Below are 27,240 nucleotides of genomic sequence, written 5' to 3' on the forward strand. Positions count from 1 at the left end.
TTTTAACTTTACAGAACGTCTGGGAAATTACCCCATGTCAGTTCATAGAGCTCTTCCTCATTTTTACAAAATAGCTGCATGGTACTCCCTGGACTCTAGGTGCCATGTGTATTCAACTGCTATCCTATGCTTGGGCATTTAGGTACTTTCCAATATTTTTCAATGGCAAACAGTGTTGGAACAAATAGCCTTGTGCACATGTGTTTTCACAGTGTTGGAAAAGTTTCTTCAGGCTAACTTCCTAGGAGTAGGATTGCTGGTTTGAAAAGTTAAAGCAAAATAACAAGCATTGATGAGGATGTGGAGAAAAGGGAACCCTTGCCACTGTTGGTGGCAATGTAAATTGGTGCAGCCATCGTGGAAAATAATATGGAGGTTCCTTAAAAAATTAAAAGTAGAACTACCGCTTGTTGTTCAGTCACTCAGTCACGTCTGACTATTATTTGCGACCCCATGTACTGCAGCACGCCAGGCTTCCCTGTCCTATACTATCTCCCAGAGTCTGCTTAAACTCATGTTCACTGGGTCAGTGATGCCATCCAACCATCTCATCCTCTCTTGCCCCTTTCTCCTCTTGCCCTAATATTTCCCAGCATCATCAGGGTCTTTTCCAATAAGTCGGTTCTTCACATCAGGTGGCCAAAGTATTGGAGCTTCAGCTTCAGCATCAGTCCTTCCAATAAACATTCAGGGTTGATTTCCTTTAGGATTGACTGGTTTGATTTCTTTGCTGTTCAAGGGGCTCTCAAAAGTCTTCTCCATCACCATAATTCAAAAGCATCAGTTCTTTGGTGCTCAGCCTTCCTTATGGTCCAACTCTCACTCCCGTACATGACTACTGGAAACCTTTGTTGGCAAAGTGATGTCTCTACTTTTTAATACACTGCCTAGGTTTGCTATAGCTTTCTTTCCAAGGAGCAAGTGTCTTTTAATTTCATGGCTGCAATCACCCTCTGCAATGATTTTGGAGCCCAAGAAAATAAAATCTGTTTCTGTTTCCACTTTACCCCTTTCTATTTGCCATGAAGTGGTGGGACCCGATGCCACGATCTTAGTTTTTTGAATGTTGAATTTCAAGCCAGCTCTTTCACTCTGCTCATTCATCCTCATCAAGAGGCTCTTTAGTTCCTCTTCACTTTCTGCCATTGGAATGGTATCATCTGCATATCTGAGGTTGTTGATATTTCTCCCAGCAATCTTGATTCCAGCTTGTGCTTCATCCACCCTGGCATTTCACATGATGTACTCTGCATTGAAGTTAAATAAGCAAGGTGACAGTATACAGCCTTGTCATACTCTCTTCCCCAATTTTGAACCAGTCCATTGTTCCATGTCCGATTCTAACGGTTGCTTCTTGAGCTGCATACAGGTTTCTCAGGAGACAGATAGAGTGGTCTGGTACGTCCGTTGTTTGTTTCTACATCTTCACATTTTCCAATCATTAACTCTTTTTAAAAAAAGTTTTAAAAAATATTTATTTATTTGGCTGCTTTAGGTATTAGTTGCAGTGCATGGTCCTCTCTGATTGTGGTGCAAGGACTTAGCTGCCCCGAGGCATGTGGGATCTTAGTTCCCTGACCAGGGACTGAAACTGTGTGCCCTGCATTGGAAGGCAGACTGTTAACCACTGGACCACAAGGGAAGTCCCCTAATCATTAACTCTTGAGTCAGCCTTTTAGTTCAAAAGATACGGACACAGAGGCTTGTATACAGTTTCAAGTCCTATTTCCGCTTCCTCAATGGGATGGTGGATTTATGGGTAGGATGGAAGGAAGGAAGTGTTCATCATTGACTGGATAGATGTATGAACAGCTGAGTTGGTGGGTAAACAGATGAACTTAGGGACAGGTGTATGGACAGGTGATTGGGTGGACAGATTATTAGAAGAATGATTGATAAGGGTACTGAATTCTACCCAGGCATTCTGTCCCTAAGCCTATTACCTGTCAGGACTCAACATTTCTACCTCTTCCTAATTTCCCTGCAGAGACACTTCCCCAGCCCAATGTCACAGTCAACAACTCAGCCCCAGGAGCATGTGGAATCCATCAGCCTGCACAGCTTGAACCCAAAGAGCTCTGTGGCCATCCAGTGGTACATCCGGGGCCAGAAGCTCTTCACTGGGGGCCACAGGGAGCTGTCCTCTGACCACAGGATACTGTATGGAACATCACCAGGAATGACTTGGGCTTCTACCAGTGTGAGAGCTGCAACTCAGCTACCAGCAGCATCAGCAACCCTATTCTCATCAAAGTCATTTGTGAGTTGAGGGCCTTGCTAAAAGGTGGGTGGGGACACCACAAGAGTGTGTCTGAGGGGTGAAGCAGGGGTTGAAATCCAGCTGGTTCTGTTGGCCAAGCTGGTGGTGTCTGCCCTAAGGCAGGGGGCTTGTATTATTTGCATAAAGGCCTCATGATAGTTGAGGGTCCTGTTTTAAGTTTCTCCAGGCCAGAGATGCTCTATCCCACTGTGAGACATGTTACCGACTTCTCGGGAGCAGATGATCCATCTGAGCACTTGGGAAAGGCCTGCAAACCCTATGTGCAGGACATGAAACCCTAGCTCTGCCAGCAATGTACGACTCCACTGGGTGGGAGACTAGGTCACGGATCTCTTTTCGGCACCCAAGTGGGTTCTCAGTAAATATGTGTTAAATGGATGAAATTTTACATTTTTAATTAGTTTGTTTATTTTTGGCTGTGCTGGGTCTTCACTGCTGTGCGCTGGCTTTCTCTAGTTTCAGTGAGCGGGGGTATATTGCGGTACGTGGGCTTCTCACTGTGGTGGAGAGCAGAGCGCAGGCTCTAGGCACATGGGCCTCATTAGCTGTAGTACACAGGCTCCGTAGTTGCAGCTCGCAGGTTCCAGAGCATGAGCTCAGTAGTCATGGATTTAGTTGCCTCAGAGCATGTGGAATCTTCCCAGACCAGGCATTAACCTGTGTCCCCTGAATTGGCAGGCAGACACTTATCTGCTGCGCCACCAGGGAAATCTCAGATGAATTTTTTTTAATGGCTTATTTATTCTAGGATCAAGGAAGATCTCTGTGTGTGACTTGAGAGGTGGAGTACTTTATGGTGATTTCAAGATCTGAGGTCTCATGCTATGAGTGAGGAGCTGGAAATTGGGCTGGCTGTATAAGTTGATGACTGAGAACATAGTCTGCGATGTTAGGGAAACTTGAAGTTGCATCCCAGTCACTAACCTTGGGCATATGTGTTAATTTCTCTAAGCTTCTAGCTCTTCATCTGAAAAATGGTGCTACTGATAGTATTTTCTCAGGGACCTTGTGAGAATTAAATGAATGGTTATTTATGAAAGCCTGGCATGCTGCAATCCATTGGATCACAAAGAGTTGGACATGACTGAGCAATTGAACTGAACTGAATTTATGCAACAGGCTTCCCTGGTTGCTCAGTGGTAAAAAAAAAATCCACCTGCAGTGTAGGAGATGCAGGTTCAATCCTGGATTGGGAAGTTCCCCTGCAGAAAGGAATGGCTATCCACTCCAGTGTTCTTGCCTGGAGAATTCCATGGACAGAGAGAGGAATCTGGTGGGCTACAATCCGTGGAGTCACAGAGTTGGACATGACTGAATAACACTAGCTAGCTAAGACATATCACAAGCCTCATGAGACCAATGTGGTCCAAACCAGTCATCTCCCCCAACCTACTTCTTCTCTATTCTGGATGTATCTGCTGTTCTAATGGCCCTGAGATTCATCCTGGCCCTGGTCTTCCACACAAAAATCACAAAAGCACAAAGGTCTCAGGCTTCCTCCCAGTGCCTTGTATGTATGAGCTCATTTACTCCTCCCACTTCATTGGGAGGTGCCTCCTATGGTACCTCCACTTTACAGATGGAGAGAGTGGACTTCACAGAGGTGAAGTGACCTGCCAAGGCCACCCAGCTAGTGAATGGTGAGGCTGGGATTGGAACTGGGAACCCTGGCTCGAGAGTCTGTCTTGCATGCTCTTGGGAAGCCATGCTCATCACTCCTTCCCACAGCAGCCACCTTAGCCCAAACTGTACAGGTGGCATGCCTCGTCCGGACACCTACAATAGCCTCTTCTTTACTGGTATTCCTTTTCTGTGGTGCCATCCTTCTACCCTACCTACATCAATTCTGCTGCCAGAGTGAGCTTTTAAAAGTGCAAGTTGGGGGACTTTTCTGACTGTGCAGTGGTTAAGACTGTGCATTGCTACTGCAAGGGCCTCAGGGTCAATCCCTGGTTTGGGAACTAAAGATCCTACTTGATACTTGGTGCAGCCAAAAAGAAAAGTGCAAGTCAGTGGCCTTGTCCTCCCGTTGCTCTTAGAACATATTCAGAACGCTCGGGTGACTTCCAGAACCTGATATGATCTGATTCTGCAAGCCTTGGCAGCCTGTGACTCCACTCTGGCTTCTGCTCCCAAACTCCTCTGACTGGAGCCCTCTTCTTGCCCCATCTTGTCATTTCTCATCTCTGTCACTCCCCTGCAAATAGATCCTGTCCAGGGTCATGGCCCGTTCACACCAGCCCTATGCCCATGAATCTTCTTTGTATACCTAGCCTGGTTTCTCGCTGAGCTCCCACTCGTGTATTCAATTGATACATATTCGCTTGACACCTCCACCTCCACTTAGAGTTCTGATGGGAATCTCCAGCTCAATGCAGCCCATACTGCACCCTTCACTGTCCTCAAAACCCACTCTACCGATTTCTTTTCCATCTCACTTTGTGGAAACTCCATCCATGCAGATGCTCAGGTCATATTTGGACTCCGACTTCCCTCTCTCCCCATATCCGATCCCATGGGCTCTACCTTGAAGATATATCCAGGGACTTCTCTGATGGTCCAGTGGTTAAAACTCTGTGCTCCCAATACAGGGAGGCTTGGGTTCAATCCCTGGTCATGGAACTAGATCCCACATGCTGCAACTAAGACCTGGTACAGCCAAATTAATAAATAAATATTTAAAAAATATATCCCACCAGACTCCTCCATCCATGGAATTCTCCAGGCTAGTAGAGTGAGTTGCCATTCCCTTCTCCAGGGGATCTTCCTGACCCAGGGATTGAACCTGGGTCTCCTGCATTACAGGCAGATTCATTACCATCTGAGCCACCAGGGATGCCCCAGATAAATAAATATTTACAAAAATATATCCAGAACCATTTCTCACCTCCTCCCTTGCCTCCACCTTGGTCTGGCTGCCACCGTCTGTTGCTTGACCCGTGGCAGTCTTACAGTTTCCACACTCACCTCTTGTGATATGTTCCCCACACTTTCAAACTCAGCTCTCATGACTCTCCTCTCGCTTTCAGCCACACCAGCCACTTTGTGGTTCCTCAGACAAGCCTGACATACTCTTGCTCAGGATTTCTCTTCCCCTCGATGATGTCCTCGGCTCCCTCCCTGTGTTCAGGTCTTTGCTCAGATGTTCCTATTTTGTGATGTCTACCTTCACTGCACTATTTTAGATTCTAAACTAGCCCACTCTCCTTCTCCTCCTGGTCTCTTCTCTGTGGTTCCTTTCTCTGACCCCTGCCCTTATCTCCTAACACAGTAGATAATTTACTTAGTTATCATGGTGATTTTTTTCTCAGTATTTTTTTATTAAAAAAAAATTGAGTATCGTTACCTTCTGCTGTGTAACAAAGTGAATCAGTTATATATATACATGTATCCACTTTGTTAGATTCTTTTCCATATAGGTCATTACAGAGTGCTGAGTTCCCTGTGCTATACAGTAGGTTCAGTTCAGTTCAGTCGCTCAGTCGTGTCTGACTCTTTGCGACCCCATGAATCGCAGCACGCCAGGCCTCCCTGTCCATCACCGACTCCTGGAGTTCACTCAGACTCACATCCATTGAGTCGGTGATGCCATCCAGCCATCTCATCCTCTGTCGTCCCCTTCTCCTCCTGCCCCCAATCCCTCTACTTGCTATCTATTTTATATATAGGAATGTGTACGTGTTGATCCCAATCTCTCCCATTTTATCCCTCCCCCTCTAAACCTCTTGTAACCCTAAGATTGTTTTCTACATCATTAACTCTATTTTTCTTTTGTAAATAAGTTCATGGCTTCCTGGTAGCTCAGTGGTAAAGAATCTGCCTGCCAATGCAGGAAACTTGCAGGAGACGCAGGTTCGATCCCTGGGTCAGGAAGATCCCCTGGAGGAGGAAATGGCAACCCACTCCAGTGTTCTTACCTGGGAAATTGCATGGATAGAGGAGCCTGGTGGGCTACAGTCCATGGGGGTCACAAAAGAGTCGTTCATGACTGAGTGGCTAAACAACAACAAATAAGTTCATTTGTACTATTGTTTTAAGATCCCACGTATAAGCCACATCATGTGATACTTTGCCTTCTTTGACTTCACTGAGTCATATTGATTTTTTTAATCATTAGTCAGTCTCCCCATTAGATGTTCAGATCTATGAGGGCAAAGACCTTGTTTACCTTGTTGCCTGCTGTGCCCTTGGTGACTACAACAGTTTGCTGAATGAATGAATGAAACTCTAGTCACTCTGCCCAGGAGACTCACCCTTAGACCTACTGACATTGGATTCAACCTTTGGATCTCAGTTTAAATGTCATTACGTCCAGCTCGGCTTCCCTGATTACCCCTGGTTAGATCTGATCTTCCTGGAAGGACCTCACAGAACATCCCATTCTGCTCCTTTATCACACTCACTGGTAAAACTTTAATAATACTTATTTGCCCCACTGTGTGTTTGGGGTCTCATATCTCTCCTAAAGTGTAACTCCAGGACGGCAGGGGATTTCTACCTGCTCTGTTCCAGCTGTATCTCCAGTACCTAAAAAAAGTACCTGGCACACAGTAGGTACTAAATAAATGTCTACTGAAAGGGGGAATAGATAAATATGATCCCCAGAGGCTGAATGATGGAGGGATTCAGACTGTGGGCTCTGGCATCAGTATGTTTCAAATTATAACTCTACCATGTGGGTGATATTGGCTCAGTAGTTTGACCTCTCTGTGCCTCAGTTTCTCCCTCTGAAAAATGGGGATATTAATAAAACCTATCTCATAGTTATGTTAAGCAATAAATGAGATCATATACTTTACTAGTCTTAATCACTGTTAGCCATGACTAACAGTGATTATCTATAGATAAATAGATAATTATTATTATATTATTATTATCTATTCCTTCTCTGGGCCTCAGTTTTCAAATCTGTAAAATGGAGGGAGAAAAGGGCATACAAAAGGTATGCCAAGTCCAGAGGACCTGAAACTCAGAGCCCTTCTACCTTGCTCTCTCTCCCAGTCTCTCTCTTTCTCTCTTTCTCTTCCCTTCTCTCCTGCAGAGGCTCCAGAGAGCATCCTGCAGCCAGTCTTCCTCAGGACCACCATTCCTGCGGGGGGCATTGCGGGGATCACTCTGGGTGTCCTCATCGATGTGGCACTCACAGGGGTGGCTGGCTCCTTTGTCAGGGTCATGAGGTCCCAGGTATCAGCTCTGGGCTCTTCAGAGGTCACAGAGCTGAGACCGAGCATCTGGGGAGTTCAGAGGGCTGCACTGCTGGAAGCCATGTGGGCTGGGAGCTGGGGGATCGCCTAGGGCAGGTCTTCGGCGAAGGAATGTGCCTGAGGACCTGGGGACCAGGACTGGGGCTGGAGGTGGGCACTTCTCACTTGTTCCCAGCTTAGTGTAGTGATTAGATCCTAGGCTCCCCAGTTAGCAGAAGTGAGCTTAAATACCCGGTCACCATTTTCTAGCAGTGGTACTTTTGGAAAAGTGACCCACCCCTTCCTGCCTCAGTTTCCTCATCTGTGAAATGGGGATAAATGTAGCCATAGCAGACTCTGCTAGTGGCTCAGTGGTAAGGAATCCACCTGCAATGCAGGAGACGAAGGTTCAATCCCTGGGTCAGGAAGGTCCCCTGGAGGAGGGCATGGCAACCCACTCCAGTATTCTCACCTGGGAAATCCCATGGATAGAGGAGCCTGGTGGGCTACAGTCTATGGGGTCGCAAAGAGTCAGCACAACTGAAGCTACTGAGCACACAGCACATAGCCATAGAATTGCCATGACAGTTCACTGGCAGCACTGGGGCTTAGCCAGTGTCTGCTTATGTAAATGGTCACTAAGCCTATTACTATTAATAATATTGTTAAAGTAAATGACAAATTATAGCTCGTGTAGTGCCCGCTAACTTCTAGCTATTATGGTATTATAATTGCTCAGTGTGCTCAGTTGCTCAGTCACGTCTGACTCTTTGCAACACTTTGGACTGTATAGCCCACCAGGCTCCTCTGTCCCTGGGATTTTTCAGGCAAGAACACTGCATGGGTTGCCATTTCCTTCTCCAGGGGATCTCCATGACCCAGAGATTGAACCTACATCTCCTGCGTCTCCTGCATTTCAGGTAGGTTCTTTACCACTGAGCCATCTGGGAAGCCCAATATTATAATTACATCATCATTCATCATAGATACTGCTAAATTACAAAGAGCTAACTGCACCAATCATGGTTCTGGGTTTACTCTGAAATCCTCCCAACAACTTTAAGAAGAAGCCATGCATATTATTTTTTCCAGTTGAGAGGAAGAGAAATGGAGGCTCAAAGAATCAGAGCCAGGGTCACACAGGATCTGCACTTGATCTCATATGCCAAGCTGCTTCCCACGCAGAAAGGCCTGCGTTCAAGTCCCTGCTCCACCACTTCCGGGCTTTTGTTACCTTGGATGAATTCTTGAACTTTCCAGTCTTGGTTTCTTGACCTATAAATTTGAGGCTGGTAATAGTGGATTATTGTTTGTTTTAGTTGCCAAGTCGTGTCCGACTCTTGTGACCCCATGGACTCTAGCCGGCCAGGCTCCTCTGTCCATGGGATTTTCCAGGCAAGAATATGGGAGTGGGTTGCCATTTCCTTCTCCAGTGGATTATTAGGAAGAGTTAAAGAGTTGATACTTATGCCTGTGTAAGGGTAAATACAAATGGGAAATAATTAAAGAATTAATTTAAAAAGTTTACTTCACTCCTTGCTGAGCTGTTAGGTTCAGCATCTCATTGAGAGGGAGGTGCTTTGGTTACACCCATTTTGTAGAAGAATAAACTGAAGCTTAAAGAGGTTCAGCCTTTTGCTTAAGGTCACACAGCTAGCTGGCGGGAGTAGATGGGCTTTGAACCCATTTCTGTCTGGCCCAGAGCCTGGCTCCTTAACCACTCCACTGTAAGGCTCCCTCAAACACGTGAAGACTAGAGCAGAGGGTTGTGGAGGGCCGGGACTAAGATGCCACGTCAGCACACCACATCTGAGTGGCTGAACAAGTGAGTGGACCCCAAACAAGCACACCTGCTGGAATGGACCCCAGAATCACCACATCAAGATGACAGGTTTGCTCTGCCTCCAAGGTTCTTGGGGACCTCAGGCTCATCCTTAAAGCAGCAATCTCATCTTTTGCCCTCTTTCCCCTCTTTTGAAAGTGGGAGAGGGAAGATGGCCTTGTTCCGGCTCAGCCATAGAGGCAGGTACTTTCCCTACCTTTCTTTTGCAACTTCTTCTTCCTTTTGAGACGTCGTCTCTTTCTCTGCAGCCCAAGAATCCTGTGGAGTTCACCTTTGAAATATTCTTTCAGAGGAAAAATACTCTCTAAAATGCATCTAGGTAATGCATGAGACAGAGTGCTCAGGGCTGGTGCACTGGGATGACCCTGAGGGATGGGATGGGGAGGGAGGTGGGAGGGAGGGTCAGGATGGGGAACACAGGTACACCCATGGCTAATTCATGTGAATGTATGGCAAAACCCACCACAATATTGTAAAGTAATTAGCCTCCAATTAAAATAAATCTTTTTTAAAAAGAAAGAAAAAATAATAAAATCCCTCTGGGTAAAATGAGCCCAAGAGCCCTGCACTGTGTGTGTGCAGGAGCTGCTGAGGACAGAAGCAAGAGAGGGAAGCCCCCAGGCAATGAAGCTTCAGATGCCAGAATTAGGAGTTTCACGTTCACCCTGGATTTGTCGGGGGAGAGATGGGAGTATCTCAGACTTCTTGTAGGGTTTGCTGGGGATCTTGGAATCTCTCTGTGTTTTTTTAAAATTTTATTTATTTATTTGTTCTTGGCTGTGCTGGGACTTCATCACTGCATGGGCTTTTCTCTAGTTGCGGCGAGCGGGGGGGGCACTGTCTCGTTGCAGCGTGCAGGCTTCTCTTTGCGGTGGCCTCTCTCACTGTGGAACACAGGCCCTAGGGCGTTCAGGCTTCTGAGTTGCAGCTCCTGAGCTGTAGAGGTCACACAGGCTTCTGGGGGTCACACAGGCGCCTGGTCACACAGGTGTTCAGGCTTCTGGTTGCAGCTCCTGAGCTCTAGAGTGAGGGCTCAATAGTTCTGCACGGGCTCAGTTGCTCTTCAGCATTCAAGATCTTTAGCTGAGGCATGTGGGATCTAGTTCCCTCACCAGGAATTGAGCCCAGGCCCCCTGCATTGGGAACATGGAGTCTTAGCCACTGGACCACCAGGGAAATCTCTCATACAGTTATTGAAACACAGGAAGCAGGGGATGGCTCTTTGGGACCTTGCCTCCATTTTTTTTTCCAGAAGTGAATTAATTCCCAGGAACCTCTGGAGGTTTGCTTGACCTCCTTCAAGTCATTCTCAAAACTGTGAGGCCGACCCAGATCACCGGCTTCAGTCCTACATTCTGCACGTCCACCACAGCACTCTGACTCCCTTGCCCTGATCCCCTGTGACTCCATTACTTTCTAACATCATAGATAATTCAGTTATATATTATGTAGCTTGCTTATTATTTGTCTCCCTCCACCCTTCCCCCATCCTTGTATAAAATGTAATTTCTTTAAGGGCTGAGACCTATATTTCATTGCTAACAGTGTGCATCTTATCTAATTAGGACAAACAAAACTGGGCGAATGATGCATATTGTATGAGATCAATATTGTAAGGCCTGCTTTTGTAATCAAAACTGAGAGATTGCAGAGCACTGTACCAGCCAATATCCCTCCTCTTTTTAAAATCATATATGAACTTGTTTTCATGGACTAGCTAGTCAGAACTGGCAGGTCCCCACATTCTGTTCAATTCAATCAATACAGGCTTTTTTTTTTTTTTCTTTCTAGTGGGCTTCCCTGGTAGCTCAGCTGTTAAAGAACCTGCCTACAATGCAGGAGACCTGGGTTCAATCCCTGGGTTGGGAAGATACCCTAGAGGAGGCCATGGCAACCCACCCCAGTATTCTTGCCTGGAGAATTCCATGGACAGAGGAGCCTGGTGGGCTACAGTCCATGGGGTCACAAGGAGTTGGACGTGACTGAGCCACTAAGCACAGCACACTCAGTGAGGGATCGGTTTTGTGATACCAACACAGAGAACTCGATACAGTATTTGTATCCTTACAATTTTTAAAAATTAATTGATTTTCTTTATTTTTTGGCCATATGGCATGCAGGATCTTAGTTCCCTGATCAGGGAGCAAACCTGTGACCCCTGCAGTGGAAGTTTGGAGTCTTAACCACTGAACCTGCTATTTGTAGCTTTTAAAAAGCACCTAACATAGTGCTTGGCATGTAGTGGAGTCAAAAAGTCTTTTCTGAGTGAATGGTGGGGGGCAGCCCTGGGGCAGCAATACAGGTTGGAAGGTGAGCTGAGGTCGCTCATGGAAAGACAACCGTGAGTCAGCCCAGCCAGCTGAGACTGCTAGGAAAGGGTGTGGAGGCGGGAAGGACCTGGCTTTATTTTCACCTGTTGGAAAGAAAGTGGAAGGTATGCTATGAGAAGGACCCAGAAAGTCCCTCTTTCTTGTGGGACAGGGAAAGACAGAACCTTCATGGGGGTTGAGGGGAAGCTGGGTAGGTCGGATTCAGGGAGAGAAAACCTTATTCCTTATAAAGAGGCAAATTTGGGAAGCCTACTCCAGTGGCAGCTGTGTCCTCTTGGGTGGGGTGGAGGAGAGGAAGGAAGGGGGCCCCAAGTAGGTGGCACAGATCAGAGAATGTCAGGAGAGGAGTGGGTGGGTGGTCAGAAGACTCAGATATTCCAGGAAGAACAGGGTAGATGGTAGAGACCTTAAAGGCTGACTTGTCTACCCCAGGTGCCCTCTGCCCAGGGAACCATAGAGTTTAAGAATGTACTGGAGTGATGGGGTCACAGGCATTGACTGATTGGGGTGTACAGAGATGGGGCTGGAGATTGCCAGAAGCCACCTTAGGACCTTGGAAGGTGGCACACGAGAAGGTTAAAAGCCAGGTAGACCAGAATCCCTGGCCTCAATTGGACAAGTCATTGCACCTCTGTAACCATCAGTGTTCTTAACTATGAAATGGAATAATATTATCACTTAGCCTACTCTACTTTTCATTTTTCCATACCATGTGTCATCGTCTAAGATCCCATATAATTTGCCTTTTTGTTACATTTCTTTATTGTCTCTTCCCCACTAGAGCTGGGTTTTCTCTTTTCTGTCCCCTGCATTCTCTCAGCACCTAGAGCAGGAGCAGTAGGGGCTCAGGGAGTGTGTTGAATGACTGAGTAAGTGTATTCCTCACTTCCTGTGAGTTTTACAACACCCCCCAGTCACAACGCCTAGAGGGGTTTCACGTGTTCTGAGCGCTCACTCTGTGCCAGTACCCAGGCGCTGTTCCCAGTACATTCCCAGCATTCACTTGCTTGATCTTCACAGGACTGTGTGAGGGGAGACTGTTATTTATGTCCAGTCTGCAGACGAGAACACTGACACCCACGGGATGATATAACCTTCTCAAGAAACCACTTCTGGGGCATGGAGAGCTTGGGCCACAGCCCCTGAAGAGGCAAAACCATTACCATCTTAAAGCTGAGGAAAGTGATGACCAGAGAGGGGGATGGACTGACACACCCAAGGCCGCACAGCTCGCAGGTAGGGGAGCCAGGATTCCAACCCCTGCAGTATGGCTCCAGAGCTGGTTTGCTCAGCCTCAGGCTTCACTGGAGCAGATCCTTGGTGAATGCTGTGGCGTGAATGGGACCCAAACAGGAGCAGCTGTTGGAGGTGAGCTGATATCGCTTTCCCCTGATGCCAAACTGCCCCTCCTGGCCTAAGTAATCACGGTGACGTGTTCTCAACCTTATCTTGAACCACCCACCCTCTCACTTCCTCTCTTCTGGAGCCACTTGAATTTTCTTTGTGCCTCCAACTCAGCACCTTCTCACATCCCGCTCCCTCTGCCTACCAGACTCACCCCCGGCTCATCCCTTCATCCTTGTCTCTGATGCCCTCTCCTCCAGGAAGCCATCTCTGATCCTCAGGCTGGGTCAGGCACCCACTCTGGGCTCCCCCACCCCAGCCCCACTCACTCTGGGTCATCACTGACTGGGGACAGGTCTGTCTGCCCTGCTGGATCTTGAGCTTGTGAAGGTAGACCTGGAGATTTCTGCTGTATTATTATATACTATTTGGTCCAGGAATCAGCCCAGAGGAAGAGTTTGGGAAACAGCTGTTATTATGAAGGAATGAATGAACTGAAGTAAAAGATATAGGTTGAAGGTAGTTCTCTGACGGGGTCGATTACATTCAGTCTTGGTTTTTGAGGCTCCCAACAGCATGTCTTGCCCAAATGGAGTTTTTTTAAAAAGAAGAATTAACACTCAGATACCGGGCTTTTTTTTTTTTTTATTTTTTTAATCTTCCAGGTCTCAGCTCAGATGTCCCCACCTCCAACAAGTCTTCCCTGCCTCCTCCAGGAAGGCTGAGTCAGGTACCCCTTGGGGCTATCCCCACCCAACTCTAGGCATCCCGCCCTTCGGACTCCAGTGTGTTTGTGACCAGGACTTCATATCATGTGTCACTTCAGTTCATTTTGTATTTCCAGGCAGCTCATGGTGAACTACTAGAGAAAAAAATGGCAACCCACTCCGGTATTCTTGTCTGGAAAATCCTATGGACTGAGGTACAGTTCAGGGGGTCACAAAGAGTCGGATGCGACTGAGCTTATGGTGAACCTGGCGCTGTTTTATTAAGCTCTGGATAACCAGGAACCATCATTATTGACTTTATTGTTGTAGCTGTTGACCATTATAATCTCAGTTCCCGGTCCCTTTAACGCTGATATGCTTAAATTACCCCTCCCTGGCACTGCTTCTCCCTGGCAGCTCCCTCACCCCCATCCCAAGTGGGCCTTTGAATGGGAAACGGTGTAATTTTCAAGGGGATCCGTGGCCAGAAGGTGGGGCTTCTTCCTCCTTTCGAGCCTTGGGGGAAACCCCAGGGTTCTGGGGACGTCGGGACTTTGGTTCTCTCTGTGCTGGGAGGAGGAGGAAAGTAAAGCCTGGGGTAGAGGACTGAGGAGGGTGCAGCCAAAGTTCCTCCCCTGCCACCCTCGCTGTCTGTCCTGGGAGCCACTGTCACCGAAGTGCCTGTGAGTGGGCAGCTGGGCAGAGAGGAAAAGAAGAGAGCTGGAGAGGCTGCAGACGGAGTGAGGACCGGGTCATCGTGTGGAAGCCGGGAAGACAGCTTGGCGCTCTGAAGTCAGGTGTCAGGACCCATGGAGTCCCCTGAGCTACGGGGCCACCGCTGGGCAGGAATCCTGCTCTCAGGTGAGTGTCCAGCTCCCTTTAGGTGGGGTAGGGGAGGGTGGGTGTGTACATGTGCACGAAAGAGACCCAAATAGAGACAAGAGAGAAACAGAGACAGGAATAAACACAAATACAAGAGATTGGCAGAGACTTCCCCAGCAGTCTAGTCCATGCTCCCAACTCCCAACGCACGGGGCCCAGGTTCAATCCTTGGTCAGAAAACTAGATCCCACATGCCTCAACTAAAACCCGGTGCAGCCAAATAAAATAAGAGAGAGATTGACAAAGGGGGACAGAGAAAGAGACAAAGACATATACGCAGAGGAGGAGAGAGAGATGGAATCAGAGCCATAGAACCAGAGAGAGGCAAGAGAGAGTGAAAATTACAATAGAAACTGTACCAGAGGGGAAAACAGAGCAAAGAGGAGAGAGGGAGACTGAGGACAAAGAGCAAAAAAACTCTTCAGGGCTTCTCTGGTGGCTCAGTGGTCAAGAATCCGCCTGCCAGTGCCGGAGATGCAGGTTTGATCCCTGACCTGGAAGATCCCACACGCTGCGGAATAACTAATCCGGTGTACGGCAACTACTGGAGCCCGCATGCCCTAGAGCCCATGCTCCATAACAAGAGAGCCCACCATAGTGAGAAGCCCGAGCAGCAAAACTAGATAGAAGCCCAGGCAGCAACGAAGACGCAGCACAGCCATAAATACATACATACTCAAAATTAATTGTTTTTAAAAAGAAAGCTTTTCAAGATACATGCAGATAAACAGATTCAGGGGAGTTGGGGCAGGGAGAGGCAGAGAACCAGAGCTGGAGTATAACAGACAGGAGTGAGACTGGCGACGAGAGGTTATGCCAGCCCTGAGAGGCACGCCAGGCTGCTCTGTTCTTCCCTGTCACCTGGAGTCTGCTCACATTCATGTCCATTGAGTTGGTGATGCTATCTAACCATCTCATCCTCTGCCACCCCTTCTCGTTTTGCCTTCAATCTTTCCCAGCATCAGGGTCTTTTCCAATGAGCTGGCTCTTCCCATCAGGTGGCCAGAGTATTGGAACTTCAGCTTCAGCATCAGTCCTTCCAATGAATGAGCCTATGGACTTCACCTCCAATAGCACTGAGGATAGAGAATTTCAGATGGTTTTCCACCGTCAGTTATTACAAGCACAGGAAATAACAAAGACAATAATAGTAATAATAACTAAGTGCTAATAATAGTGACTAACACTGCGAACTGTCACGTCTGATATTAGACCTCACAATAACCTGGTGAACTAAGTTCTACCGTTCTCCCTGTTTTGCAGTTGAAGAAACTGAGGCTCACAAAGAGAAAGCCCCTTGCCCATGATAACAGACAAAGTCCATTATCATTATCAGAGTCCATATTTGCTCCTAAGAGCCCTTGTCTTTAACTCAAATGAGCAGGGGATGGGGCAATGCTTGATCTAAATTGGGGTCATCTGAGGGCTGGAGACGGAGAAGGCAATGGCACCCCACTCCAGTACTCTTGCCTGGAAAATCCCAGGGACAGGGGAGCCTGATGGCTGCCATCTATGGGGCTGCACAGAGTTGGACACGACTGAAGCGACTTAGCACCAGCAGCAGCAGAAGAGGGCTGGAGAAAGTCATGACTGCCTGCCTTTGTTAATTGGGCTGATGGTTAGGGCAAGGACAGGAGTTTCAAGGTCAGCGGCTCATGGCCATAGCTGCTGGGGTTGGGCATCCCCACCTATGCCCACAGTCTCTGAGCTTCCATAAAACGGTGTGCAGAATAACCAAATAGAAAACTGAAAGCTCATGCTATCTTTTTCCCTTTTCTCCCCTCTGTGCAGAGGAAATCTTGCCTGAGAGCAAGCAGTTAATTTCTCCCGTCAAAGATAACAGAAGAAGTTCTCCTTTATTGGGGGCTGGCTCTGTGCCCATCCCTGGACCAGAGGAACTGCACAGTGTTGAGAGCAAAGTCTTTAGGAACTGGCAAGCCAGGTTCAAGTCTAGCTTCTGACGCTTACTATCTGGTTTTGGAAAGTGACTTCACTGATCTGAGCACAACCCACTCCAGTACTCTTGCTTGGCAAATCCCATGGACAGAGGAGCCTGGTAGGCTGCAGTCCATGGGGTCGCTAGGAGTCGGACATGACTGAGCAACTTCACTTTCACTTTTCACTTTCATGCATTGGAGAAGGAAATGGCAACCCACTTCAGTGTTCTTGCCTGGAGAATGCCAGGGACAGGGGAGCCTGGTGGGCTGCCATCTCTGGGGTCGCACAGAGTCGGACACAACTGAAGCGACTTAGCAGCAGCAGCAATGGAAGGGAGAGGCATCTTCCATGGAATGAGCATCACTGGAGAGAGCGAAGTGACCCTCAGGGGACCCAGTCAAAACTGGTCAGTGTTCATTACCACCCCCTCCAATCCTAGGAGGCAGACGATATTACTCCCATTTTATAGCTGGGGGAACTGAGGCTCAGCGACAACAAAACATGCCTCAAGTCACATAGCCAGGAAGTAGTGAGTAAAAGTCAAGCCTCTAGGGGTGGAGGGCCCCATTCATGACCTCAGACCTCCCTCCACTTAGGAAGACCACAACTGGACCCCCCCCCCCAACGCAGCTTCCTCCCTGAACGCCTCCTCTTTCTCCCTCCAGCCTCACTTTTGACCGTGTGGAGCTTGGCAGCTGCAGCCCAGATCTCCCGTGATGCTGTCATCCAAAGTGAGGAGGATATTGTTCCGTCTACATTTGGGGCCCCTTGGTTACCCCAGACTCATGGTAGATTAGGAGCACAGAAAACAAAGCTCTCATTCTGGTCTCTATCTCCACCCTCAACTGCTCATCAGGGTTCCATGCCCAAAGTCCCAACAGGACAAACCTGATTGGCCCAGTCAGGCAACAACTGGTCCAGTCAGTTGTGTTGGAGAGGGGGCGGGGGGTGTGAAGGGGTGGCTGTCCTGGCTGGGGCTAGGGAAAATTGGCTAAGAAGTGGTAGAGGGACCTGGTTGTTGTCCCCAGTACAAGCTTGACTTCTTTGCAGCCAATAATAATTGACCCACCGTCATGTCCCTGACCGTCTGTTTTATTTGCAACATCTCATTTACTGGGGGAGAGGAGACTCGAAGGTCCCAAGACCTCACCTAGAATGAGAACTAGGTCCAGCATTGGCGGCCAGTCATGGAGCTGAGGGGTGTCTGCCTGCAACCCCAACCCCTCCCTGTTTCTCGGGGTCCCTCTGTGACTGTATTTTGCTTGGTCTGTCCTTCACCTGTGTCTCTGCTTCTGTCTCCCCCTACTCTGTTTCTCCCTCTGTAGAATCTCTGGCCAAGCCCACCATTTCAGTCAGCCAGGGCACAGTCATAGAGCACAGGGAAAATGTGACCTTCTACTGTGACACCCCAGACGTCAACATCACCATCCACTGGGTCTTCAACCACCAGCCCCTGCCATCCCATGAGCGCGTACAGCTGTCCACAGATGGCAAGACCCTCACCATCCTCAGTGTCCAGCGGAAGGATGCTGGAACGTACCAATGTGAAGCTTGGGGTGACCTCCAGATGAAGAGCAGTGACCCTACCTACCTGATTGTGTACTGTGAGTCCCTTTCCATTCTCCCCAGCCCCTCAGCAACACCCACTTCCTCGGTGATTTCATCTAGTCTCACAGCTTCACATACCATCCAAATGCAGACTTGTCCATCCTTGAACTCCAGACACATAGCTGTTTGACATCTCTAGTTGGATTCTCCTGGGAACGTCCAACGTGACGTGCCTAAAATCGAGCTCCTTAACTTTCGAATGTTTGATCCAAAATATTGCCTAGGTAGTCGTGAGGAAAGAGCAATTGTCAGCATGCTTTATTTTTTTATGTATTGTTTTTCTTTTTACTGCTCTGGGTGACAGGCGGGCTTCTCTTGTTGTGGGGCACAGGCTCTAGAGCACTTGGGCTCAGTAATTGCAACACAGGCATAGTGGCCCTACGGCATGTGGGATCTTAGTTCCCCGACCAGGGATCAAACCTGCATCCCTGCATTGGAAGGCAAATTCATGACCAGTGGACTGCCAGGGAAGTCCCTTGCTAGCAAGCTTTAGGTGTGTCTTTCAATCCTGGCTTACCCAGGGATGCATGTGACATACCCTCACTGTCAGACTCTAACATCTCCTTTGTAATGGTTCCAGAGTTTGAGGGGAGAGAAGAGAAAAGTTCCTGCTTATTGAATGGCTGGGTCCCCCAAGAGAGCTCTCTCACTGATGCTGTTGTTGCTGCTACAATTGTTCTTGTCCTTCCAGATGGCCCTGACTCAGTCACGATCAAGGTGGAGCCTGGTGTACCCAACGGGGACACAGTTGAGGTGATGGAGGGCTCCAGTGTGACCTTCTCAGCAGAAACTGAGTCTTACCCACAAGCTTCATATTCATGGTTTTTCTCCAATGACTCCAAGCCCATCACTTGGAGCTTGTTCTTCAACATGAGCAATGTTACCATCCCTGCCGTGTCCAAGGAACATGAGGGCACCTACGCGTGCTTGGTGTCCAATGCTGCCGCCCAGAAGTCCCTCAGGGATGCTGTCAAAGTCCGCGTCCTTGGTGAGTCTCTTTCCCCCATTCCTCTCCTTTGTGTCTCTGAGAATCAGGGCTGCACTGACGTCCTGGAGCTTGAGGAGGACGTAGTGGAGTGGGGCTTGCCCTTGTGGCTCGTGGCAGATTGTGGCTCTGGGCACAGGGAGGACCTGGGTCCTTGTTGGCACATCCTCCACAAGGCTTTGGAGGCTCTCTGTGGGATGTCTGTCACTTAATTCTCATGAAGTGTGGGAGGCGATTCTCTAAACATACAAACACTAACACAGCACTCATACATCCCCATACACATGTGGACACACACACATAACAATCACACATGCAGGGGATTCTGGTGTTCTGGTGGTTAAGACTGTGCTCCCAGTGCAGGGGCCTGGGTTTGATTCTCGGTTGGGGAACTAAGATTCCTCATGCCGCATGACATGGCCAAAAAAAAAGAAACAGTCACGCATGCATCGCAGATACACACATGTGCACCACAGACACATACAACTCACATACAACACACACAACTCACACGCAACACATAGACACAGCATACAAAAGCACATAATACACACACACACAAGACATATAACATGTACCCAACAGACACACAATACATGAAACACACGGGGCGTAACGCATCACACACACCACATGCACACATAAAGCCCACGGCATGTACAGAAACGTACTCACACACAGGCAGAGCACATACACAATACTTACAAAACACAGACACACATCTCAAATATGCGACAAACGATACCACAGACACACAACATATTCTCTCATAAAACACGTATACACACGAAACATAATATGCACACAACAGACACCCACAACACATATCACAGACACTCCACATCCTCATGTCCAACACAGAAAACACCCCCCACACCACACATTTAACACCCTCCACACATGCAGAACACACACAGTACGTAACTGCACTTCACACATGGTAGTGATATACCAAGCATGTAGGTATGTGCTACATGTGCGGTGCTTGTGAATACACAGTAGAGCATATACACAGAACACATACATTCCCACAGACACATAGCATATACTCATGTACAGAAGATACATACACACAACATATACCCACTTGCACACAAAGTACGTGTGTGTGTGTATATGTGTGTATGTATGATATACACACTGCCATACCTCACACTCACAATACGTATACACAACACACACATGTAGATGGACACAAAAGGGACTTCTCTGGTGGTCCAGTGGTTAAGTCCAGTGGCCAATGCAGGAGACAAGGGTTCAGTCCTTGGTCTGGGAAGATCCCTCATGCCAGGGAGCTCCTAAGTCTGTGTACCACAGCTACTGAGCCCGCACGCCCTAGAGCCCGTGCTCCACAACGAGAGAAGCCACCACAGTGAGAAGCCCATGCACCGCAACTACAGAACAGGCCCCTCACAGCACAACTAAAGAAAGCCCTCATGCAGCAACAAAAACCCAGCACAGGCAAAAATAGACACCAAGCACACACTCACACACAAAACTCACCCGTATACCACACCCTCCATGCACACAAAACCTGTAACATAACTGTCACACAACACACGCTCATACACAAAAGACCACCCACACAGCACAGTCATATGCAAAGCACACACACACACACCACACACCACATAAACACACATCCCTGGGAAATCCTGTGGGCCCCATATGGGCAGGAGACTGGCATAGGGTGTCCCTGGACCCTGTCCCATCTCTCTCTGTGTTTCCAGAAAGAGTGACCAAGCCTTACGTCATGGCCCCAAACCGGACTCTCGTGGAGGACACCAGCTCTGTGGTCCTGACCTGCCAGACCACCCATGAGGGAGTTGGAGTCCGGTGGTTCCTGGGGGACCAGCTCCTCCAGTCCAGCGAGCACCTGGCGCCCAACAACAGGGACCTGATCATCCACGGCCTTCGGCGGAATGACACAGGGCCCTATGCGTGCGAGGTCTGGAACTGGGGCAGCCAGGCACGGAGTGAACCCCTGAAGTTGAACATCAGCTGTGAGTCGTCCCTAGCTTGGATCTTCTCCTCCTTCCTCCTCTCTCCCTTGCTGAAGTTCTTGCTTCCAGCCACTCATCCCATAATTATCAAACACCTGCTCTGTGACAGGCATGTCTGAGCAGGGGACAAGGCCACCCTCACGGAGCTTTATGTTCTAGTCGGGGGAGACAGACTATACACAGCTGAACAAGGGGAAATCCATGCTGTGTCAGATGGGACTAGAGGCAGTGAGAAAGACAGGCAAGGCTGGGAAGCCGGAGAGGTGTTGCAGTCCTGGCTGGGGTGGTCAGGAGAGGCTTCCTGGAGGAGGCGGTATGTGTGCAGCAGGAGGTAGGGAGAGAGCTGTGCAGGTGACCAAGGGAAGTGAGTTCCAAGGCTGGGGAGGTGGGACTTGCTTGGCCTGTCAGAGGAATGCCCAGAGGCCAAGATGACTGGAGAGATAAATTATAGCGAGAATGGAACAGAAGAAGCTGGGAGGGTGGGGGGCCGTCGTGAGGACACTTGAGCTACAAAAGGCTCTGAGCAGAGGAGAGAGAGGATTAGACTGGGGTTTGCACAGTCTCTCTGGCTCTTGTCTAAAGGGTGGGAACAGGGGAGAGGGAGGAGGTGATGCAGTTGTTTTTGTCTGATTCCATGGAGAGGCAGATCCCAAAACGGGATTCAATGGAATTATACATGCAAAGATTTTCTTAAGGGAATGCTCTTGTGCAGAAAAAGTAGGGAGGGAGCCTCAAAAGAATGTGATTGCCCTCAGACCGAGGTACTTGGAGCGAGGGAGGAAGACAGAGTACAGAGTTGGTGGGAGCATGTAGACCACCGTGGAGTCTAAGGAACGTTGTCAGGACTCTCGGGGAGCCCAGGTCTCCTAGGAAGGGGTCTGCCTTACTTTCTCCAACACTCTCAGGTCCTGGCAGGGTGCAGCCCAGGAGAGGTCTGGGAGTGGATTGCGGGGTACCGCAGCTGGGCCCTTGGTCAATTCCACTCTTACCCATGGAGGTCTGTGAGGCATCCTCTTGTGGTAGCCACAGTCATCCATCAAGAAATGACGAGGCTGAGCCAGCGACAGCTGTAGCAATCAGGCCATGAATATATTTTAAATATCAAAGTCAGGGTTTACTGCTAATTGACAAGAAGCAAGAGAGAAAGGGAGGAGTCAAGAATGACTCTAAGATTCTTTTTTTTTTTGGCCTAAGCTACCATCAGAACTATAAGAACTATAAACATGTTGGAAGTTAGGGGCTACATGTCACAGGACACAGCAACAATTTCTGAAGCCTGGATGTCTTATGAGGCTCCCTTGTTAGAATTCACTTTTTCAAGGGCAGGGGTTTTTGTTTTTGATTTTAATTTTGTTTTGTTTTGGACTTTCCCCCTCTGTGTTGTGGATTACATTCTGCTTGCTCCGCACCTAAGGGAGGAAAAGGGACCTTTTTATCCTCCTTCTCTTGCCGACATTCCTTTCAGCAGCAGTTGGAAGAGCCTTTGACTCCCAGGAATTCCCTCAGTTAGAATTGAGAAGGGGGGAAAAAAGAAAGCAGAACTTCATATGTGGAATTGAATGGGATAAAATAGATTATCTCACCGGTGGAGGATGGGAGCATAATATTCGGCTCTGCACGCAGACGGCCCCGATCGAATGTATTTCACCAGCGGGTCGGAGACCCTGGCGGACACCACCGTCAGTGCGGAGCTCAACTCCCGCCTAACCCTGCGGTGTTGGGCTGAATCCCAGCCGGATGCTGAGTTTAACTGGACCCATGACAACACCAGTGTGTACAAGGGGGAGCAGCTGGTTATCGAGGCCCTGACTTGGAAACACCAAGGGAATTACAGCTGCACAGCTTCTAACTCTGTCACACTGCTGACCTGCTCTGCCTCGGTCATGGTCAGCGTCATAGGTGAGTCTTTCAGGTACACCTTCCCCTTGGGTCCAGGTGGCTTTCTCTGATGCTGGCCTTAGCACTCTGATCTTCCCTTACTAAGGACTGGAGTGTGGCACTGACTGTCCTGCGTGGGCAGGTTCCTAGTCCAGAGCTGTTGAATTCCAGCCACTAACACTCAGACTCAGGACTTCCCTGGAGATCCAGTGGTTAAGAAGCTGTGTGCTTCCATTGCAGGGGGCAAGGGTTCAATCCCTGGTCAGGGAACTAAGATGCTGCATGCTGCAAAGTGGTCAAAAAATAGAAAAAAAAATCCATGATCTCATTTCATCTTCAAAACATCCCTATACAGTAGGTACCATTTCCCCGACTTTGCAAATGAGGAAATGAGACTCAGAAAGAGTAGTTACTTTTGTCTGTGTCCACAGAACCCCAGAGAATCAAAGGTGACTCAAGTTTCCAGTTGCCAAAGCCCTTTGCTGTGATGACCATATTTGATTCATCCTCTTAATCAGTAACATCATCATACCAACACTGACTGATCACTTTCCATGGGTCTAAATACTTCACCCACATTGAACATACCGAACCTTACATTTACTGAACATGAATACATATGTGTTTAATCTTTTCAGCAACAATATGGAATAGGCTTCATATTATCTTTGTTTTTACAGAAGAGCCAAAGGAAGCACAAAGAGGTTAAGTAGCATGGCCAGGGTCACACAGCTAAGATGTGAACTTAGGACATTTGACTCCAGAAATGATTCTATTACTACTACAAACTTCTGCCTCCCAATGGCTGGAAAACAAGTACTCATCAAATGACAGTGGAGATAAAGCCCTAAGATTGGGAATGAGGTTGGGGACAGGGACGAGGTCCTGATTCTCTCTCCTTGCCCAGGTCACCGGTCATCCCTCTCTGTAGGGGCCATCGTTGGCATTACCGTCGGGATCCTGGCTATCGTTGCCCTGGCCATAGGGCTGGGCTGCTTCATACACACTGGAAATGCCGAAGGGTAACTCTCAGAATGGGGTGGGGGTGTGGCCTATGGGGGACCTGCCCAGTAGGAGGGTTGCTGACCATGGTGCTGAGTGGTGCCTGTTGGGCACTAAGAGGGTTTGGGACGTTGCCCAAAATGGGAGCCTGCGGAGATGGGCAAGGACTAGAGGCATAGTGAACAAGGGTCTTGGGGTTTCAGGCTCTCAAGGAGAACAACAGAGGATACCGCCTATGAGAACATGACACCCACTTCTGAAGAGGGTCACCCTGAAGAGCTCGGTCGCAGTAAGTGCCTCCATAGCTGATACCCAGGGCAGCAGTGAGGTCTGGAGAAGAGGCTGGTGCCGAGAGCCCAAGCTTCTGCTCCCAGCTTCACCCCTGGGTCACTATGACATCATGGGCAAGCCCTGTAGTCTTGGACCCTCTGTGTCCCCATCTGGAAAATGGATGAGATCAGCGTCGAGAACTCTGAGGAGTTCTGCCTGTCCCAACAGCCACAACACAAATACAACAACATACCGCCATTCTGTCTTCCTCACTCTCAGAAAACTTTGTTAATGGATTGCTATAAGCAGAGAGAATCAGTCATGACACTCCTGCCTGCTAAATTCAAAACAAGTGTCATTGTCCATCTCAATATAGTACCTCACGCAGCCTTCTCTGACCAAAGGCAAAACAAAACATCTTTGCTATATCTGGTCTAAGATTCTGGTAAGATGGGCTCATGAGGCAGAAGTCCTCTGGAGACTGTCCAATTCAGCTCAGTTTTACAGAAAAGAAAACCAAGGCCAGGAAGGATATATGATAAGCACAGGCTACAGAGGACCCTGGTGCACCTGGGGCTTGATCTAAGACTTCTGCCCTCATCTGTGTCATCAAACAGCCTTATCTAACCCAGAACTTGATTTCCAAGACCTTCCCAGGTCAAGATCACTGGAGATGTGATGGGGTAGTCCTGGGGATAAAAGAAGGAAGGTTTCTACCACATCCTTCCTGGGGATAGAAGTGCCCTGCCTGGACAAATCGCCCCTTCCCTCATGCATGCGTGTGCTCAGTCGCTTCAGTCGTGTCCAGCTCTTTGCGAGCCCATGGACTGTAGCCCACCAGACTCCTCTGTCCTTGGGATTTTACCAGCAAGAATACTGGAGTGGGTTGCCATGCCCTCCTCCAGGGGATCTTCCCAGTCCAGGGATCAAACCCGTGTCTCCTGCATTGCAGGTAGATTCTTTACCGCTGAGACACTGGGGAGGCCCCTTCTTCCCTCATATCTCTCCCTAACTCCAGCCTTGGGCTGGCATTCATTTTCTCTAGGCTGGCCCATGCCTGTGTATGCCAATGCACCCGCCATTGAAGGACAGATACCAGTCAAAAAGGTGGGTAATTCTCCAGAGGCACCCCCTCTACTCCCCTGACTGTCCGGCACTTCCCAGCCCAGCAGGGCTGTTTTGTCTCACCTCTTGGGGTGGGGGTGAAGTTCAGGCATGTTCTCTTAAGGATGCCCAGTGGTAGCTTGGGTCCCTACTTTCTCTGGGGATCTCAAGACCTTCCATGGCTTTTTCATCTCTTCTCCTTGTTTTCTCTTTCACTTGACAATGCCTAACCTGGAGCCCGCTCTGGGAATCAGAAGAGATGTAACTGCCTCTGAGGCCTGAGCTATTTCCAAGAATTTCCAGGGGTGATCTTTTATCCCAGGCCTCAGGACCTCTTCACTATTTTCTTTTCCCCCCAGATGCTGCCAGTAGACCCTCCAGAGCAATTATATGAGGTAGGTTGGCCTTGCTTGATTTTATTAAAGAAGTTGCAAAGGAATACAATCTGAGGATGTTATATTTGACAAGTATGAGAAATCATCTTGTCTAAATCTTTCATTGAGCATTGCTGGGCCAGGAATGGGAAGCAAGTGGCTCTAGGCCTCACAGGGAGCTGGGCTAGGTTTCTTTTAAAAAATATATTTATTTGTTTATTTATGGCTGTGTCAGGTCTTAGTTGCAGCACGGCAGGGATGTGCGATCGTTGTAGTGTGGTTTTTTGTTGCAGCATGTGGGATCGTTGTAGTGTGGTGGGTTTCTCTATAGTTGTGGCTCGAGGGCTCCAGAATGCGTGGGCTCAGTGGTTGCAGTGTGGGCTTAGTCTCCCCAAGGCCTGTGGGATCTTAGTTTCCCACCAGGGATCGAATCCACATCCCCTGCATTAGAAGGCGGATTCTTAACCACTGGACCACCAGGGAAGTCCCTGGGTTAGAGTCTAGGATTCTAGCTCCTGCCCTGTGCTGCTTCGGCTTCCAGTGCTTGCAGTGGGGTTGCAAATAAGCTAATACCGGCCCAGCATGTGACGGGATGCAAAGGAAGTTTTGGAGTAGAAGTTGCAGATGTAGCCAGGTGAAAAGGAAGAGTCCTGGTCCTAGACCTACTTCTGCTTCTGATCCCTTGAGAGACCCTGGTTGGGAATCTCTTTGTCTTTGGATCTCTGAAGAGTGCACGTTGGCACTTTCCAGACGCTGTGGTTTTAAGACAAACTGCTTGTGGGCCCTAACTGATCTCTCTGTTCACTTGCAGCAGTTATCACCTCCCACCAGCCACAGCCGGTACTCTCATGGCCCCAGGAAGCCATCCTCCAATCCCTTGGTCCCAACTCCACAAAAAGAAAATGCAGAGTCAAACTATGAGGTATTTTTATGCCACACAGAGTCTTTGGACAGATGGACAGCTGCCACCAATCTCCCTTTTCCTCCTTACTAAAGAGTCTGTAGGATAACCTATCACGAGATTTCCTTTCAAAAATCTTTTCAATCCCTTTGCACCCACTTCCATCCTCTCACTTTCTGGTTCATTTCATTTCATTCCCTTCCTGTCCATCCATTTCACTCCATCCCATGTTCCCATCACACTTATTTTCACTCTACCCCTTTAACTTTCTATCCATTTAATTTCATTTATTCTCATTTTATTCCAACTGTTTCCTCTCCAGTCCATTTGTTTTTTTTTTTTTTTTCATTCCATTCCACTCCCTCTCACTCCATTTCTTTCCATAAAATTCCTTTTATTTCCTTTCCATTTCTTCTGTTCCTCTTCTTACTTCCCATTCCATCCCTTGTCATCGCTTCCCACCACTCGGTGCATTCCTATGCATTCCATCCCATTCCATTCTACTTCATCCATTGTGTCACGTTTTTTCTTTCTTCTTTCATTCCTTTCCATTCTTTCCCACTTCTCCCTGTTACCTTTTATTCCTTTTTATTTTTCCTTTGTAATC

The 27,240-nt window shown here is 48.4% G+C and overlaps 1 protein-coding gene across 2 annotated transcripts in view; it reads left to right on the plus strand.

The window, feature by feature from the left end:
• Positions 1–27,240, plus strand: part of CEACAM20 (CEA cell adhesion molecule 20) — a 77,400-nt gene that overhangs the window by 47,561 nt on the left and 2,599 nt on the right. For both annotated transcript variants that reach the window (XM_014479627.2, XM_070387581.1), the window contains exons 2-15: positions 1,988–2,260; positions 12,658–13,005; positions 13,647–13,711; positions 13,826–14,549; positions 17,174–17,239; positions 17,834–18,112; positions 18,808–19,104; positions 20,832–21,104; positions 22,728–23,003; positions 23,890–24,004; positions 24,188–24,273; positions 25,300–25,361; positions 25,718–25,753; positions 26,544–26,654. In XM_014479627.2, the coding sequence (XP_014335113.1) occupies positions 14,498–14,549; positions 17,174–17,239; positions 17,834–18,112; positions 18,808–19,104; positions 20,832–21,104; positions 22,728–23,003; positions 23,890–24,004; positions 24,188–24,273; positions 25,300–25,361; positions 25,718–25,753; positions 26,544–26,654 (1,653 nt within the window). In that variant the 5' untranslated portion in view covers positions 1,988–2,260; positions 12,658–13,005; positions 13,647–13,711; positions 13,826–14,497. The remainder of the gene's footprint in view (positions 1–1,987; positions 2,261–12,657; positions 13,006–13,646; positions 13,712–13,825; positions 14,550–17,173; positions 17,240–17,833; positions 18,113–18,807; positions 19,105–20,831; positions 21,105–22,727; positions 23,004–23,889; positions 24,005–24,187; positions 24,274–25,299; positions 25,362–25,717; positions 25,754–26,543; positions 26,655–27,240) is intronic.

Source organism: Bos mutus, chromosome 18, assembly GCF_027580195.1.
Source record: "Bos mutus isolate GX-2022 chromosome 18, NWIPB_WYAK_1.1, whole genome shotgun sequence".
Classification (NCBI taxonomy): domain Eukaryota; kingdom Metazoa; phylum Chordata; class Mammalia; order Artiodactyla; family Bovidae; genus Bos; species Bos mutus.